This window comes from Mustela nigripes, chromosome 1, assembly GCF_022355385.1.
Source record: "Mustela nigripes isolate SB6536 chromosome 1, MUSNIG.SB6536, whole genome shotgun sequence".
Taxonomy (NCBI): domain Eukaryota; kingdom Metazoa; phylum Chordata; class Mammalia; order Carnivora; family Mustelidae; genus Mustela; species Mustela nigripes.
The window spans coordinates 131,380,761-131,398,861 of NC_081557.1; the positions used below are offsets into that span (position 1 = coordinate 131,380,761).

An 18,101-nucleotide genomic window follows, 5' to 3' on the forward strand; every position below is an offset into this window, starting at 1 on the left:
GACCTTGAGATCATGACCCAAGCCGAAGGCAGAGGCTTTAACCCACTGAGCCACCCAGGCTCTCCTGAAATCATTTTATTTCTTATTAAAATAAATTTTTTTAAAGATTTTATTTATTTATTTGACAGAGAGAGATCACAAGCACGCAGAGAGGCAGAGAGAGGAGGAAGCAGGCTCCCTGCTGAGCAGAGAGCCGGATGCAGGACTTGAACCCAGGACCCTGAGACCAAGACCTGAGCCGAAGGCAGCTGCTTAGCCCATTGAGCCACCCAGGCGCCCCTAAAATCAGTTTATTTTTTAATGCCAGTGTAGTTCACACACAGTGCTCTCTCAGTCTCAGGTGTACGATGCAGTGATTCAGCAGTTGCCCCCGGCACTCGGTGCTCATCACGAGAAGTGTACTCTCCATCCCCTTCACCTCTCTGCCCCATCTCCCATCCCCCACCCACCTCGCCCCTTGACCACCAATTTGTTCTTTAGAGTCCAGTCTGGTTTTTTGGTCTGTCTTTTTTCTTTGTTTTTGTTTCTTAAATTCTACGTATGGGCAAAATCATAGAATTTGTCTTTCTCTGACTGACTTATTTTTCTCAGCATTATACCATCTAGATCCCCCCATATCGCTGCAAGTGGCAAGGTTTCATTCTTTTCTGATGGCTGAGTATGATTCCACTGTGTATATACACCACCTCTTCTTTACCCATCCATCCATTGATGGACACTTGGGCTGCTTCCGTAATTTGGCTACTGTAAATAATGCCCCAGTAAACATAGGGCTGCATGTATCCCTTTGAGTTAGTGTTTTCATATTTTGGAGGTAAATACCCAGCAGTGGAATTACTGGATCGTGTGGTCATTCTATTTTGAATTTTTTGAGAAACCTCCATACTGTTTTCCATGGTGGCCGCAGCGGTCTGGTAGCATGTTCTTTTTAAAAAAAAAAACTGTTGAGTTGAAATGAAAAATGTGAAATCCTAATTCTGCTACACCCTAAAAAGGGAAATGAGATTATTACGTGGGATGACAGACAGTTAAGGCTTATTTCCATTTACTTTCCTCCCTAATTAATTAATTGATTAATTGACCAATCCATTAATTAGCATAGTAACCTCCCATAAAAGAAGATTTCTTTCATCCCCAGCTTCAGAGTAAACCTTGCTGGTTGTAGCTAGCTCTTGTTCCTCTCCCAGGTCAGCTTTCCTTGTGCATGCTGTGTGTGTGTGTGTGTGTGTGTGTGTGTGTGTGTGTGTGGTGTGTGTGTGTGTGTGTGTGTGTGTGTGTGTGTGCGCGCGCACTCAGGCACGCACAAACCCTGGGCACTTAGGCCGGCTGCATCCTCCCTCATCCTCTGGCCTCTGGTGTCCAGGCCTGCTTTTTCAGCAGCATTCCTCCTTTCCTCCTGACTCCTCCTGGGCGTCTCCAGTGCGCCCTTCTGCAGGTTCCTGATGGTTCTGCTCTGTGTCTTTTCCCACCTGCTTCCCCTCAAGTCTCTAACTCCTGGTGGGCTGTTTGTGTTTGAGAGGGGTGAGTGGGTCGTTTCCATTTCTTTGAGAGACTTGCCGGCCCAGGTAGACTCCTTGGAATTGCTCTCTTGCCTCCCTCCAAAGCAATGGGGTTTTGCCCTCAGGCATGTATGGCGCTGAGCAAGCAGGCCTAGCCCAGTTGTGGGCACCCCTCATCTCCACGGCAGTGTCTCCGGTGCTCCCCATCCCTCACATCCTTCCGGGTTCCACGTCCAGGGCCAGCCCGATTTCCTCTGGGTTGTTTTCTGGATTTCTAGGCATTGTAGAGCTGTTGATTCCTACTTGATTTTCCTGTTCCGTTGCTCTGGCCCATAGTGAGATAAAGTTTTGCTCTTCAGCCCCATCGTATTTTCTTCCGTTTTAGAGAGGAGTCTCAGAATTCAGGGCGAGGGTTCTTCTTTCCATAGGGCGGCCTATTAAAATTTCTTCCCACGCACACCAGGGCTGTTGCAGCAACTTTGGAAGGGCCGTTCCTCCTGTTCACATCGAGATGGAATAGTTCTTGTAGTGAGCCATGCAAATTTGTGGGCACGGCAGAAACATTTCTTATCTGGTTAACCTTCAGATACTGGCCTTCTTAGATAACGTAATATAGGCAGTGATCCAAGTGTAATTTTTTGAAAGTAATACCACACGTAATGGAGAATATGAAGTCAACAAAATCATAGATAGCTTTTTATTATCTATATATACTGTAATTTTAAGAATCGTCAAACTTTGCTTTTAGCTTTTGACATACATTAATAATTTTTAATAATGTTAATTTGCATAGATGTGTGTACAAAAGCTGCTATGTTTAAAGAACTAATCTAAAGATCTATTACAATGAAAGCTCCTTTATAGACCTTAAGCCAATCCAAATGAAATTTGTAGATTTGAATAAAGTGGACTGAGTCTCTGGGTGCCTGGCCCCTAAGGGTAGATGACTTTGCAAGTCATTTACATGTCATCCCAGCCTGTTTATTTTTTTTATCTCCTCATAGCTCGTGGACTAAGCAAAATGTTGCTCTCTGTTAGTTTCCATCTTCTATAAATATAATCTTGAAGGCTAGTGGATAGAAAGGAAAAAAAAAAAGAATTGCTAAGAAAGAGGTTGTTCCTATAACACAGTGCTCTGCTTTTCATAAGGCCTTTGCATTTTCCATGCCTTGAAGATGTTCCTTATTGAAGTGTTTTGTGATACACTGAAGCATCATATCTATCAATTCCCAGTTAAAGACTAGGACACGGATTGCCAGTAGCAAATGACGCATTAGATACACCACAGAATGTGCGGCTTGATTTGTTTTTTCCGGTCTTAATACGTGGTTTAGGGTCAGAGCTTGCTTCAGGCCCTCTTGAACTTGGCTGTGGTGGCTCTCTTTGTGCACTGAAGCTCAAGGTCCTGTGGTGTGTTCTTTTTTGACAGAGCTGATGCTGTGTGAGGAGCTACATTCAATATTACACTTGGTGCTACAGGCAGGGAACATCATGAATGCAGTAAGTAAAATTAAAAAAAAATAAGATGTTGTGATTCTAAGTTTATTTGCCCGTCTGAAGATATGCGTATATATTTTTTCTTCTGATTTGTCTTCTTTAGGGAGGGTATGCTGGCAATGCAGTAGGATTTAAACTGTCTTCTTTGCTCAAATTGGCAGACACAAAAGCAAATAAACCTGGGATGAATCTTCTGCACTTTGTTGCACAGGTATGGGGAAGTGGGAATTCAGAGAGAGAGAGAGAATGAATGTGAGTCCTCGCTGGGGAGTTTTTTCCCAGGTATTAGGTGGCATCCCACAGAGACAGGAGAGGACCAGGGGGGCTCCATGAAGGTTCTATTTGCAGAAGCACCCTGCAACTTCCTGAGCTGAGCTGACCAATGCCTGGGGGTGTAGGCTAGGAGGGAAGTAGAGAGGTTGGGGAGAGGCAGGGTCAGGGTTGGTGAGTCAGGGTTGGTGAGGCCCGATTAGGAAGGATCCACGTCCTAAATACTGAGGAATCTGGATTCATGCGTTAGCAGTGGGGAGCCATTGGAAGTCGGAGCCCAGCATAATGGCCTGGCCAGGTTGGCTTTGTTTTTCAGAAAATAAGGCACTGTGGGGGATAGGCTAGAGTGGAGAGAGAACTGGAAATGGGGCCCCTCTTGGCAGAAGGTGGCTCTCTGATGGTTTGGAGAGAGAGAGCTGAGTCTTGGAGTCTCGGCCACAGGGACGGAGGGCAGAGGCCTGGGTGCTGAGACATTCCCAGCGTTGGGCTGACTAGATTTGTGGCTGGTTATGTGTAGAGAGTGAGGGAGCCCAGAACAGTGAAAAGGATCGCTTCCGTTTGTTCCCCTTTGTGAACTCTGAGGCGGGCTACCTTGTGACAAGCATGCGCTTGGTGTCCTCACCCTGGCTGTCACCTCCGATTCTGGCTGGGGCTCTGGGATACCAAAACAACCAGTTACAAAGTGAAAAAGTCTGTCTGTTGTTACATTATCTCAAATTACGAATTGTACCACTTTTGTTTTTCCTTCATTGGATCGTCTTTGTTGTTTTGATAGCCATCACGTAGATGTAGCTGTAAGCTAGGGAGGAAGCTGGGCCGGCTTCCAGTGTGAGCTTCAGGACAGGACAGAACTGGGATTTTGATTTGTCTTTTGTTAGCTGTCCTTCCTCAGACAAGTTCCTTAAACGTTAAGACCCTCAATTTCTTCCTCTAATCATGGGGCTAGTGATCCTTCCAAACAGGTAACCAAGAGGGCTGAAGGGGATAATTCCATAAACTGCTTGCTTTAGTGTTCGGCCCCTAGTACGTGCTCCATAAATAACACACGTAATTATTACTGCATTCTTCAGAAGACAAAGGACATGTTGAACTCAGGACTCATTTAATACGTTGATTTTTCAGGACACTGAAAGCAGACAATGTGTTCCGTATCCCGTGGGTCTTACAGCGAGTCTTCCGTCGGTCCCTTTATTTTATTTATTTATTTTTTAAAGCTTTTATTTATTTATTTGACAGACAGAGAGCACAAGTAGACAGAGTAGCAGGCACAGGAAGAGGGAGAAGCAGGCTCTCTGCTGAGGAGGGAGTCGAATGTGGGGCTCGATCCCAGGACCATGGGATCATGACCTGAGCCAAAGGCAGACGCTTAACAACTGAGCCACCCAGGTGGCTCTCTGTCAGTCTCTTTAGATCCGTGGAGCCAGGTGCTCTGTGTCACTTGGTCCTTACCCATGGGGGGATGTTTCCAGAGCTGGTAATTGCTCCCTTGGTATCCACCTTCCTTGTGTCCCCTAAACAGGTGAAGAATCCAAAGGCCTCTGTGGCTTGTGCACCATCGGCTTAAACCCAGTTTGCAAACTGGTTTAACCGCTGTAGGCATCTTGTCACTTAAAGGCACCCTCGCAGGTATGGGTGGTATTTAAGGAGGATGTATTGGATTCTCACAGCAACAATGGGCCCTGCTAAGCCACCACCCACCTCCATTGAGTTTGTGTGCCCATGAGTTGTATTTCACGTCAGGATCGGTTGCTCTGGGAAGTTAAATATATCTGGAGAGTAGGGAAGTTCTGGTAAATCTTACTAACTGAGGAATACAAGAGTTCACGTTTCACTGAGTTGCTTTGAATAATATATCAAGCATAAAAACAAGAACTTTAAAGTCCCTTTCAGTCTTGGGATAATCATTTCCTTCCAGTTTTACACATACAGTAGAGAAAATTCTGTTTTCATTCTAGGAAGCCCAAAAGAAAGATGCCATTCTTCTAAACTTTTCTGAAAAATTGCACCATGTTCAGGAGGCTGCTAGGTAAGCGAAGAAGACTTAAAGTGAATTCTGAGAATTCACGGTTTTGTTTCAAATGACCTTTTAGATTGATTGATTGATTTGAAAAAGAGGGCAAAAGCATGAGCAGAGGGGGTGGGGGTGAGGGAGAGGCAGGCTCCCTGCTGAGCAGTGAGCCTGACATAGGACTTCATCCCAGGATCCTAAGATCAGGACCTGAGCCAAAGGCCGACATATAGTCGACTGAGCCTCTCAGGTGCCCCTAAACTACTTTTTAAGAAACTGGTGAATATTTTATAACTTTAAAACATTTTATAACTTTAAAGAGTTTTGTCTTGTTGAAATTTCAGACCTCCCTTTTATTTGCTCACAGAGGTGTGTGTGCACTTTTGGAATTTGGGGGTTTTGAAAAATTAATCTGTATTTTTAATTAAAAAAACACCACTGTAGTCGTTTCCAATGAATATCATCAGTGTAAAAACAATATGGATTAAGAACTTCAAATCCCTCCACACCCAAAGACAGAGCTCAAACAGCACAGCCTCTTACCTTGGGAGTTGGTATACATCAGTCAAACTTGAGGGCCAGTTCCTTGTAGAATCTAACATGGTACGTTTATTTTCTATTGCAATTGGAACCATCCCAAGGGTTGGGAAAGGATTTCGTTTTAAATTAGTCACACAGCCTCACAGAGAAAGTATCTACCAGACATAAGGCTGTGTTTACCTCACTTTAATTTGCTGCTGATCCCAGTATAGGTGTGCATTTTAATGGGGCTCTAATCTGTGTACACGAGCGCTTTTGAGTTCCTTGTTTTTTTTAATTTATACTACATATCCCTGTATCCAGTGGTATATGTTCAATAACCAGCTTTCCTGGAAAGAAGTCCTTGTTTGTAGCACTTGCTGATTTCCATGGTGTGCATACTGCTACCGTGGCAGATTCAAGCCACTGGTGTGGCCTCATTGAGTGAGGAGTTGGGAGGGGTGCCCACGCCCACAGTGGCCTCTCACAAGCCGGCTCCAATGAACCACTTCCAGTCCTGTGCTTGCTATCTGAGAGATTATATCTGATTATAAGAGCTATGAACCCGATGCAGAAATACACCAATCATAGCTCTTCAAGCCAAGCCCTGTCATTGGCCAGTGTCTCAGTGTTACTGACTGTGAACGTCTTACCACAGATGACATGTCTTTCCCAAAGTGAGCTTATTAGGCCAAAGTTGTGAACAGTTCATAGTTTCCATTTACAGAATTTCATATTCTCTCTTCTCCCCCAAAGAATGAGCATCTTATAAGATATAAACTGTTCTGGTTTGAATTTCTAGAAGAAATTAGTGTGGTAATATTTTTTTCTCTGTCTAGTATAGAAATCTACTAATACAGAAATAAACTGTTACATTTTTGAGCTGACATTTCTGGTCAGAGTTAGCTGGGGAAGAGTTAGTTAGGGAAGTTTAGCTAGATGTGTGAAAATAGAGTTTGTGAAATATAATGTGAAAATAAAGTTCGTTTGGCTTCCCTGCACCACCTGCTCACTCTTCCCCTTCTTGTAGATTATCTCTGGATAACACGGAAGCAGAACTGCACTCACTCTTCATCAGGACGAGATCTCTGAGGGAAAACATTCAGCGGGATGGTGAACTCTGTCAGCAGATGGAAGATTTCCTGCAGGTTTGTGGGCGATCGGAGTCCATCTCTCTCATTTTGACTTAGAGCTGCTCCTGCCAGGGCTGGTTCGGTCTGCAGAGCTTTGGGGAAGCAGAAGGTTCCCATTCATAATTTTTTTCCCTGGGTCAGTAGAAGGACCTCTGTATTTCAGTGCCCATTCTTTGCGCGGTTGGCTTCCTAGAAGGGGCTGTCGAATGTGGTGTGAACCAGGGGCTGGGCTCCGTTGATCACCGCGTGATCGACAGCAGCACACCGCGCTGCAGGGAACTGATAGCAGCCTAGGGAGCTAACACTTGGCAGCTGATGCCTGGCAACTCAGGTTTGGCTTCTCAGCCATGGTGTAGGAGTTTTTGCCTCCTAATCAAATCTCTGGACGGCAGAATGAAGTTCCACGGAAACCGTAGACACCTGAGAACTCGGGCTTGTTTGTTCCCTCACATGTTTTTATTAAAGAAACAAGCTACGTTTTGGCATGTTTTCTATCGAGAGCGGGAGCACACAGGAGAGCTGTGCCTATCAACACCCCAAATACATCAGCCCCACAGGGTGTGTCGGGAGCCGCTCTGAATAACATCAACAAAAAAACCAGCAGAGTGGACATGTTTGTGACAGCTCATTGTGACTCACTAATCACATAGTCTGACATACTTCTTTTATCTTCCTTATTTAAAAAAACCCAAAAAAACAAAAAAACCCAAAAACCAGTGGCAGCTTTTCATGCTTTCAATCTTCAGGGGAAGTGACAGGCTACCTTAAATATCAGCGCTTCAAGCCTCGCAAGGGGGCAGCGTGTGTGGCGGGGCTGCCTTTGGTGGCGGGGCTGCCTTTGGTGGCGGGGCTGCCTTTGGTGGCAGGAACAGTGTGCTCCGAAGGCTGTCCCACCTGAGCTTTCACTCCTTGACTTGTAATTCAGCCACCGCAAGCAAATATTACACGTTCAGCTCCCATCGGCAAACATTTCGTTGGGCTCTGGTGGGAGCTTATTTTCATTCCTAAACATGGGTTCTGTATTCTCTTTCCACTATCACCAAACGGATACTCTCTTTTACATGCACAGATTTTTCCCAGAGTGAAACCACACAGCAGACACCACCACAGAAACACCTAGCCATAGGTAAGAAAGCACTCAGCAGTGAGCACACATGAGGGAAAGCAAGAAACGGAAGGAGAAGGCCCATCCCACAGTGAGGGAGCATTCTGGATGTCTCCTTCCCTGGCTCTTATATTAAACATTCATATTTTATGCAACATAGCAGTGCAGAAAGGCATCTGATGGAAAACAGCTCTGTCCCAGCTGCAACCCCGAGTGCTCTTTCAAGGCAACCTTGTTTTAACTCTAAATGCTTCTTTCTAGGAGTCATTTTTATCTGTGTAAATGAAATGTTCCCAAGCGGCTATTTATTTTTCTTTTTTCTTTTTTAAAGATTTTATTTATTTATTTGACAGAGAGAAATTACAAGTACACTGAGAGGCAGGCAGAGAGAGAGAGAAGGAAGCAGGCTCCCTGCTGAGCAGAAAGCCCTATGTGGGGCTCGATCCCAGGACCCTGAGATCATGACCTGAGCCGAAGGCAGCGGCTTAACCCACTGAGCCACCCAGGCGCCCCTATTTTTCTTTTTTATATTCAGTTCCTTTTTAAATAGGGGAGGGAGTGTAATTCTATAAGGTAGGATAGGCTCGGGCCATGAAGGGCTCTGAAAATGGGACTGTGCTCTTAGCTACAGGGAAAGATTGAAGTTGTTTGTGGAGAAAAAAAGACAAGAAAGCAGCTTTGTAAATCTGACCCTCTGGGCAAGAAAGAAGGAATAAATTGGTTTGGAACTTGGGTCTGGTGCAGGCAAGTGAGATGTGAAAAGTCGAATTTGCTAGCACAGCTGCTTGTCTCCTGTCAATTACACTTGGCTAATGTAGCTTTGGACTTTGTCATTTGGGGTCCTGACTGGGCAGAAAACTAACTTTGGCAAAAAAAAAAAAAGAAAAAAGAAAAAAGAAAAAGAAAAAACAAACCAAAAAAACCCCTCTGCTCTTGGTGATTTTCCACATCCACATTCAGAATGTCTCACTTTCCGGAGTCCTCAGGGTGATTGCAGTGCCTGTAAGTTTTTCCTTCCTAGTTCTCTCTCCATCCCCACAGGATCTAGAGATGAGACACAGGAGGTGGAGCTAAGCGCCCATGTAGGTTCTTGTCAAGAGTCCTATTTTTCTGCCGTTGAGTTATCTTTGGCTGGAATCCACCTTTCCCCCTGTGGAAGAATGACAGGCAAAGATTTATCCTTTCATGAATGCCCTTCTCTCCACAAAGAATAACAGAGCGTGAACACACACCGCCTTGGGCTACTGACTCAGATGGTTACTTTCTCTGGTATTCGGTCTCCTAAATGGTTTTGGTTTCTTACTACCTCTTGAATGTGTTTGGCGCAAGAAACGGACTTGCAAGGGGGAAAGTGTTCTGGAGTGGGAGGGAGGCGATGGGTCTCAGAGTCGCTCGTCCCTCTCCAAGCATGTCCCAGCAGCAGTTCCACTCCTTGAGGGTGGGCAGCCCATACCTTCATATTTCTGAGGCTTAGCCCTCCACTCGGAGGAAGTTTCTCAAATATTAGCCTTTTTTAAAAACATGATATTTGTGATTTATTATGTACTTCACACATTCCTTCTTCATATAAGCCTTGTTCCCCAGCGGAACAGAAAGTAACATGAGACTTGAGTGTGATCCTAAATATTCAGTCTCCACGGGCCTGTGGCTCCGCTCCTCGAAGCGGCTGCTGCCTCATTTCAGCTCAACAGTGAATGTCACACGCTGCTGTCGGGGAAGGGTCCTTGTGCGTCTCATAGCTCCTCAGCCTGAAGAGGTTGGGGGCCCACCAGAGGAAAGCACTCTTCTTTCATTTCTGCTTCCTTGTGGTGGTGGAACCTGAATCAATATCTTTTTTTTTTTAAGATTTTATTTATTTGAGAGAGAGAGAGGAGTGAGAGGGAAAGAGCATGAGCAGGGGGAGGAGCAGAGGGAGGGGGAGGAGCAGAGGGAGAGGGAGAAGCAGGCTCCCTGCTGAGTAGGGAGTCTGATGCGGGGCTCGATCCCAAGACCCTGAGTTCATGACCTGAGCCGAAGGCAGATGCTTAATCTTAGACTGAGCCACCCGGGTGCCCCAATGCCCTAATCTGTGGAGGTACTGGAGCTTTGTTCTCAAAGGATTAGGAGAAAGTGAACACGAGAAGTGGATGGACTTGTAGGATGTAATAGTAAATAACCATCGGGACTCCTCAGAATCTCCTGGGGGTTGTAACAAAATATTAGTGGTAGTGGGGCACCTAGGTGTCTCAGGTGGTTGAGCATCTGCCTTTGGCTGAGGTCATGGTCCCAGGGTCCTGGGATGGAGCCCCACGTAGGGCTCCCTACTCGACGGGAAGCCTGCTTTTCCCTCTCCCACTCCCCCTGCTTGTGTTCCCTCTCTTGCTGTGTCTCTCTCTGTCAGATAAATAAAATCTTTAAAAAAAATATATTAGTGGTAGTTACACCTTAGGCATACTGAATTGCATGAGTTCTGTACAAGCAGAGACTGTGGACAGTGCTTCTGAGCTGGCTTGGATAAGCACCCTGGCTGGGGCATGTGTCTGGGCGCAGGAGCTTCCCTCCTGTGGGGGTGATCCTGACCCTGACACAGGTCATTTGAGGTGAGGTTTAAACTCCCTCTCAATAGCTTGTCCATACAAGGGCCTTCTGACATCCCGAAGGCCAGTCTCTAAGACTCACTTTTCAGAGAAGGAAGAACAGATGCAGAATGAGTTTTCCTCCATCAAACCAGTTCTTTACACCTATGTCATTTTTCAGTGACCATTTCTTCAGCGGCCTTCTGTAGAGGAAAGCTCTTTTTAGTTTTTTGGGTGGCCTCCAGGTCTCACACAGAAGTTCACCTTGCTTCCCCAGGGCTTTGTTTGGGTTGAAATAATTTCCTTTTGGCTCGGAGGGCGTTAGACTTGCGGTCAACTTTCCCCTTTCCCGAGACCTGAAGCTGAACCCGGGAGCACAGACGGCGCGCGCCACGCCACCTCGGCTGCCTGTTTCCTTCAGCGTGTGCTTGTGTTTTCCCGCAGTTTGCTGTGGAAAAGCTGACAGAACTGGAGCGCTGGCAGCAGGAGCTCCAGGAGGAGGCCCACACCCTTATTGATTTTTTCTGCGAAGACAAAGAAACCATGAAACTGGACGAGTGCCTTCAGATATTTAGAGACTTTTGTGTCAAATTCAACAAAGCGGTTCAGGTATGGCTGATGGCATCTCCCGTGTTTTCTGAGTGGTGTGGAGTTTCAGTTTTCCTCATCCAGACCCAGCCCTCTGCCCTTGGCAGAAAGACGGTTCGGCACTTCCACGGTTTCAGGGAAGGCTGGTGTGGGCCGCACCGCCGGGCTCTCGGTTGGGATTCGTCTGGCCTCCTCGGCGGCTGTACTGCTCGCACCAACACTGGCTTTGATGCCCCGAAAGCATTGTGTTAGTCACGTTTATTTATGATGGCAGCCCTGATACTAACAAATCTCTTTGAAGGCCCTGAACGTCTTCCTCATCACCCCCACCGCTCCCAGGAAAGAATTTCCTCTTTCACGGAGACCTGTGTTGCAGTGGGAGGATGGGAAGGCCCTCTCTCACCTGTTTCAAGCACCACGGCCATTGCCAGGCGGCTGGCACCACGGGGACCATGCTGTGTCCTCAGCCAGAGCTGGCTTCAAAGTTCTCCAGTAGTTAGGAGTCTCCTGCTGACAGGGACACAGCGGCATTTCTTGCCCTTTGACCTCCAGTTCCAGGAGTCTCTGAGTTCAGTGTAGGAGCCAGAGAACTCTGGGTTGCTTGGCTTTGCAAGTACAACTTTTCATCTGTCAGTTAAAAACAAAACAAGATCCCTTCACTTCAGATGGTGAGGAGGAGCTAAATACTTGTGCCTTATTCCTTTTTCTGTATTTAAAAGCAGGCTTGCCCGCAGCTGAGTTTGAGTTCTCAAGCCCTCTTTTCTCTCTGCAGTTAAGTGAAGGAGGCTAAGCCTGCAGCCACGTTTCCTCTCCCTTGTCCAAGCAGTGAGCTCAGCAGTGGGAGGTGGTTGTGGGAGGCAGAGGCCAAATTGGCTCTTTCTGAGGCTCTCACTCCGTGTCAGAATTTGGCAGGCCCAACAGGCCACCTGTGTGATTCTTTGGGTCCAGCTGTCCTGAGCTCCAGAAGCTGGCCCCACTCCCATCCCCACTCCGGGCAGCCTTGGAGGAGAGGGCCTGGGGGACCTGGGACACTGGAAAGGCCAAGCCAGAGAAGAAGGAGGGGCTGTGCATCCCCAGCCAGAGCCTCACAGAAACTTGGAAGGGAAATCCACCATTTGAGGAAACTAATTTTTGAGTAAAAAGTGCTATCAGTAACAGATTGGGGTTGTGGGATCCACACATTTAGGTGACACAAATATATTAATAAGTTTTCTAAAGATGTTTTATTAGAGAGATCACACATGTGCACGAGTGGTGGAGGGGCAGAGGCAGAGGGAGAAGCCAACTCCCCCTGAGCGGAGCAAGGAGCCCGATGTGGGGCTCGATCCCAGGACCCTGGGACCATGACCTGAGCCAAAGGCAGACGCCTAACCAACTGAGCCACCCAGGTGCCCTACAAATGTAGTTAGAGTGCACAGCCAGGTGGTAAAGTGTGCTTTAGTATGTGCGTTTGTTCTGGTTTGGCTTTGTCGGGGGAGGGCTGGGTACTTACAGCAGGGCGAAGGGTGGTGGAAGGATTTGTAAAGCAAATCCTCCTGTCTGATTGTGGGAGCGGGGTGGGGCATGAGGGACAGAGCCATCCTGGCATCTCTGGGGTTTCCTTACCAGGGAGCGTTCAGAGAGCAGAGATTTGACTGGTGTCTCTTCATATCTTGGGTATATACTTACACATCCAAGCCATTAAGTAGAATGTGCTGCACGTGTGTGTGCATGTGTAGCTGTAGCTGTATGCAACACAGAAGCAACAGGGAGGTATGGTCTCAGGCTCCTTTTTTTTTTTTTTCTCTCTCTCTGCCCTTGACTAAATAGCCTTTTCCTGTAAGTCTTTGCTATCTTGCCCTACTTAGAAGCCAAGCTGGGTTCCCTCGGAGTTGAGGTGGCAGGCATGTGTGGAATCACAGCCCACACTTAAGGGACAGTGCCTTGACCAGAAAGCTGTAAGTTGGGTCCACGGATCCAATGAGAACCTTACGTTGGTCGGGTCCTCTCCAGGCAGCCTTGGGAGAGCTAGCCCTCTCCACACCCACCTTCTTGCAAACATGCGATTGTCTTGGGGAAGTTTGGGACCCAGGCTGTCCTTCATACCTGTTTCTTGAGGTCTTAAGGCAGGCAAAGGCAACTGTGGAATTGCACACAGGTCCCACAGGTCTAATGCATTTTGGGGCTTCTCTCTACCCCTGCCTCAGGACAACCAGGACCGGGCAGTGCAGGAGCTGAGGAGGCTGCAGCGGCTGAAGGAGCTGGAGCAGAAGCGTTGCTCCTGGGCGGCTGGGGAGCTTGGGGCGTTCTGCCGGAGCAGCAGTGAGAACGACGTGGAACAGCTGACTAAGAAGGGCGCGGAAGACCTGTCCCCCTTCCTGCAGCCCAGGCCCGTCAGCCCTTCCTACCGACCTCCCAACACACGCCGCTCCCGCCTTTCCCTGGGCACGTTTGCAGACCGGGAGCTGCTGACCTTCCTGGAGTGTTCCACCGACAGCCCCGAGGAGTCCAGCAAATTCAACAGCTTGCCCCGGAGCAGCACCCGGCAGGCCCGGCCCACGATGGCCTGGTTGGAGCCTGGAGACCGGAGAGCCCAGGACCCCAGGGGAGCACAGACACCACAGGTCTCGGAGGGTGAGCGGGGGGCGCCCGAGCCACCCTCATCTTGGCAGAGCCAGCAGCTCCTGGCCCCCAGGCCTGAGGACCCCAAACCCCCTATCCCCCGAGTTCGGCGCAGTGGGGTGGGCATCCTCCGAAAGAGGAATAGTGAGCCGGTGGGCCTCGGCCCGGCCCGGTCCCCTCCACTCTCCCCATTGGCTCTGGGGATTAAAGAGCATGAGCTGGTGACAGGGCTGGCTCAGTTCGACCTTCAGGGATCCAAGAGCCCAGAGGAGGTGTCCCGATTGACCCTGAATGACCTCAGTCCCGTGGAGCTGGGGTCTCTGGGGGATGGGAGCGTGCAGTCCCTCGGTGCCAGCCATGAGGGCCTGATGCCTGTGGACACCGGTGTCCCGGGTGGTCTCAGCCCAGCCTTGGAAGGGGACGGGATTGCCCCTGAGGATCCTAGCAGCAAGGCTGTAGTATCTGTGGGCAGCAGTGACCCTGACAGCAAAGACCCTGGGCCTCTGTTCTACATCTCCGATGCCACCGACTGCTCACTGACCCTGGACTGCTCGGAGCCGGGGGAGGTGCCCGGGGCGGATGGCTCCTTGTCCTCTGGCGCTGGGGAGACGGGCAGCCAGGTCTCCTCTCACCCCACTTCCAGCTCCCTCGGGGAGGCTTTGGCTCCAGTCTCTGGGAAGAGCCAGCCCTCCTGCAAGGACAGCCTTCCCAAGGACAGACCCGCCAAAGGGAAGGATGTGACAGCACCGAAGAGAAGCTCCCTCAAAGAGGCGTCTCCGGGGACCTCGAAGCCCGCCAGTGTCCGGCGGAGCCAGGGGTCCCAGGGGGCGGCGCCCAAGCCGGTGAGGACCTTGACCGCCTCTGAGAGTGAGAGCATGCGCAAAGTCGTGCCCATCTCCAGGTCGAGCCGCGGCTCGGTGGGCTGGAAGCGGCCCCCTCGGGAGACCCCCAGCAGCACAGACGCGCCGTGGTCCCGCCGGAGCTCCGTGCGGGGGACCTCAGACGTGTCGCCCAAGCGGTCCTCGGCGGGGGCAGCAGCGGGGGCGGAGGAACAGAGGCTGGCGAGGGTGAGCGGCGGCTCTGGCAGCGCTAGGTCGGGGAAGGACCCCCCCCTGCAGCAGAAGGGCTCTCTCAAGAAGCCCAGCGCCAAGCCCCTCAGGAACGTCCCCAGGCAGAAGCCCGACGAAAACAAGACCTGCCGCTCCAACTCCCAGGAAGAGATCCCCGAAGAGGAGCCCAAGGCCCCGCCGGCCCCCAGCGTCCCCCGCACCCCGCCCCCTGTGCCGAGCTTTGCCCGAAACACAATTGCCTCCTCCTGTCGGTTCATGAGAGCGGATTCCTCTCCTGTGGCCAAAGCCCCCGGCATCACTCGGACGGTTTCCCAGCGTCAGCTGAGGCCCAAGGGTGGCCCTGAGGATGCTGCCCCCAAGGACAGCAGCACCCTGCGGCGGGCCAGTAGCGCCCGGACCCCTAAAAAGTGTCCAGAGTCTGCTGGGGCTCCCAGTGTCAACACAGAGGCCCCTGGGAAGGGCCGGGGGGCTGGGGAAAGGGCCTCCCTCAGACTGAGAAACTCCGATCCGACCACGCTAGGGAAAATGCTCGATCCCTTACGGAAGTGAAGTCTGATCGTGAGGACTGACTCCTGGGAAGGTACGGCACTGCATGTCCTTGTTCCGCATAAAGTGATCCACGCGTGCCGCCGGCTAACGCGCATGTCGCCAGAGGTGAGGTCCGGGATGCCTGTGGACCGCCACCGGCTGCGCTGACGTCTACTGTAAAGTCCCAAGTCTGGGCAGCTGCCCGCTACACTTCACGGCTGGCATCTCCCTCCCACACCCTGGAGGAACCCCCTCCCCTCCATGAAGATGTGTAAGCTGACAGTCTTCCTTACAGAGTTTAAAAAAAAACTGGCCAGTTTTTATATGTCAAGCTTATTTTTAAATATTATAAAAATGAAGTCGTTTAGTTTCTTTTGCAGAACGAAATGCCTCCTAGGAAAAAGAGACAAAACCCTGAACAAGAAGACATTTTTATTTTCCTGTGTTTCCTGGTCTCAGGGTGCCTTCCACCTGCCCACACCCTGTCCATTGCTGGCAGCCGGACTTCTCTGCAAGCCCTGGGTGTTCTGTGATTGGCACCGTCTCCCTGAAGGCACTCTGCCTCGCTCACCTCTCCGTGTGTGACTCTGGGTGAGGGTTTGCGTGCGAGCAGGAGGGGAAGTGAGACTGGTGGATAGAAATCGGATGCTCTCCTGTGTTCTGGGCGGGCACCAGGGCAGTGCATTTCCTGCAGACGAACAGCAGCCCCTGGCAGAAGCGGGATCTCCCCAAACTTAGAAGGGCCATATCTTAATGGAGAGGCATCAGGGGCACTTCAGCTGAGCACACCTTTCCCTTCTGTGTTTTCCCATTTGTGTCTCTGTTCTGAAACTGAGTGAAGGCTGCTAGGACTTGGGTTCACTCTAGTTACAGGGAAGAATAAACCCTTCTGTGTCCCAGTCTTGTCCCTCCCTCCTCTCTCTGCCCGCAGCCAGCCCTTCCTTCCCTTGCTAACCCGACGTGGAGCCTGGACAGGCTGTGTATCTGTCACTGATGATACTTCCTAACGCTGACATGTCTCCTTCTGTAAAGTGGTTTTTAAATCCCGAGAAAAACCAAATCGCAGACCAAAACAAAACAACCCCCCCCTTTCCGATTTTATATAATCAGGAAAATCTTGGGGGAAAAAAAAAAGGCTTTATTCAAAAGAAGAAAATATGTACTGTTTCTACTCACTGCCCATTTCACAGCTTCCTTTTGAGACTAATTAGGGATTGAGGGGATTCTTGAAACTTTCTTGTTATTTAAAGTTGCTTCCTGCCTTTTCTCACTTTGGGTCACTTATTGAAACTTTAGTGAAACGTTATTTTAGACCCAACAGTGGTAGATGGATTTCAGGGAATCCACGTGCTTGATGTTACAATCTTCCTGCTGTAGAATGTTGCCTTCCATCCAAATAAATGGAAACTCTGAGCTTCCATACGTCGGCTATATTGAAATGGCAAACTTCATGGCTAAATAGTAAGGCACTTGGCCACAAAACTTCTTATAAAAATGGCCTTAGGTAGCTATTTCCTGGGCCCCACAAAGATGGTTATGGGAATCCTGCACTGTTTTTTACCATCTCAGAAAGCCCGAGAAATCATGTATTTAACCATGCAGATAACAATGTCCAAAACATAAGGCCCGTGGGTGGGTGGAAATGGATGAAAGAGATCAAAAGTTGGTGGGTAGTGGGGCACCTGGGTGGCTCAGTTGGTTAAGCAACGGACTCGTGATTTTGGCTCAGGTCAAGATCTCAGGGTTGTGGGACGAGCCCTGCATTGTACTCCATGCTCAGCACAGTCCACTTGCGATTCTCTCGTCCTCTCTCTCTGCCCCTCTCTTCATTCCTAAAGTAAATCAGTCTTAAGCAACAAAAACAGAAGTTTGTGGATAGTAATGGGGTCAGGACCCCCACATAGGACCCTGTCCATGCCCTGTCGCTGATGCTGTGTGACTTTGGTCAATCACTCCTCCTCCCTCAGCCTCTGTTTCCCAGTCTTCGGAAGTGGGCGCATGGCCTCAGTGGTAGTTTCTAAGGGTCCCTCCAGCTCCCAAGATCTGAGTCATTTTAAACAACCAAGGACCCATTTGCCCCAGGACCAGCTTTTCGGAACCGACCTCCAGCACCTGCATAGCAGAGGCCTCCTGTCAAAGGCCTGCTCAAAAGAAAGCACCTTCAGAACTTGCTGTTGCTTTGGAATCTAATAAGCTGAGTTTCTTGAGAAGCGGTGTTTTACTTAGCCCTGTGGACCCTATGTGTATGCATCTGTATGAGCAGGTGATCATTCTATTACCTTTTATTGGTAGTAAGCTTTGAAAAATAATTTAAGTATATAATGGAGAAATGTAAATAAATTTCTATATAAATTTGTTTAAGATGAACTGAATGTATTTAAAGGTCCATTTATATGTTCTTTTATGTAACATGTAGTTTAATAAAGTTCCTGTTTATGGGAGTTTCTGTTTTATCCTCAGCTTACTCTGTTGATGTATGCGTGCGCGCGCGCACGTGTGTGTGTGTGTGTGTGTGAGAGAGAGAGAGAATGAGAGAGAGAGAGAGAGATCGGTCCTGGTGGAAGAATACATAATTTCCTGCACACAGAAAGGCCCAGATGCAGGAGGGACAGCAGGTTTGAGATACAGTGGTCTTGTCCTCAGAAGGCACAAGAGCCAAACTGGGCTGTTGGTGTGCGTCTTCTTGGTAGCCCGGGACCCATGTTTAACTGAAGGTCTAGAGAGCGGG

At 49.1% G+C, this 18,101-nt stretch overlaps 1 protein-coding gene across 1 annotated transcript in view; it reads left to right on the top strand.

Moving 5' to 3' along the window:
- FHDC1 (FH2 domain containing 1) overlaps positions 1-17,814 on the top strand; it is a 41,083-nt gene extending 23,269 nt beyond the window's left edge. Inside the window, exons 7-12 of the mRNA XM_059373947.1 lie at positions 2,929-2,999; positions 3,100-3,207; positions 5,222-5,292; positions 6,824-6,941; positions 11,031-11,195; positions 13,361-17,814. Of these exons, the coding sequence (XP_059229930.1) occupies positions 2,929-2,999; positions 3,100-3,207; positions 5,222-5,292; positions 6,824-6,941; positions 11,031-11,195; positions 13,361-15,394 (2,567 nt within the window). The 3' untranslated portion in view covers positions 15,395-17,814. The remainder of the gene's footprint in view (positions 1-2,928; positions 3,000-3,099; positions 3,208-5,221; positions 5,293-6,823; positions 6,942-11,030; positions 11,196-13,360) is intronic.
- The last annotated feature ends 287 nt before the right edge of the window (positions 17,815-18,101 follow it).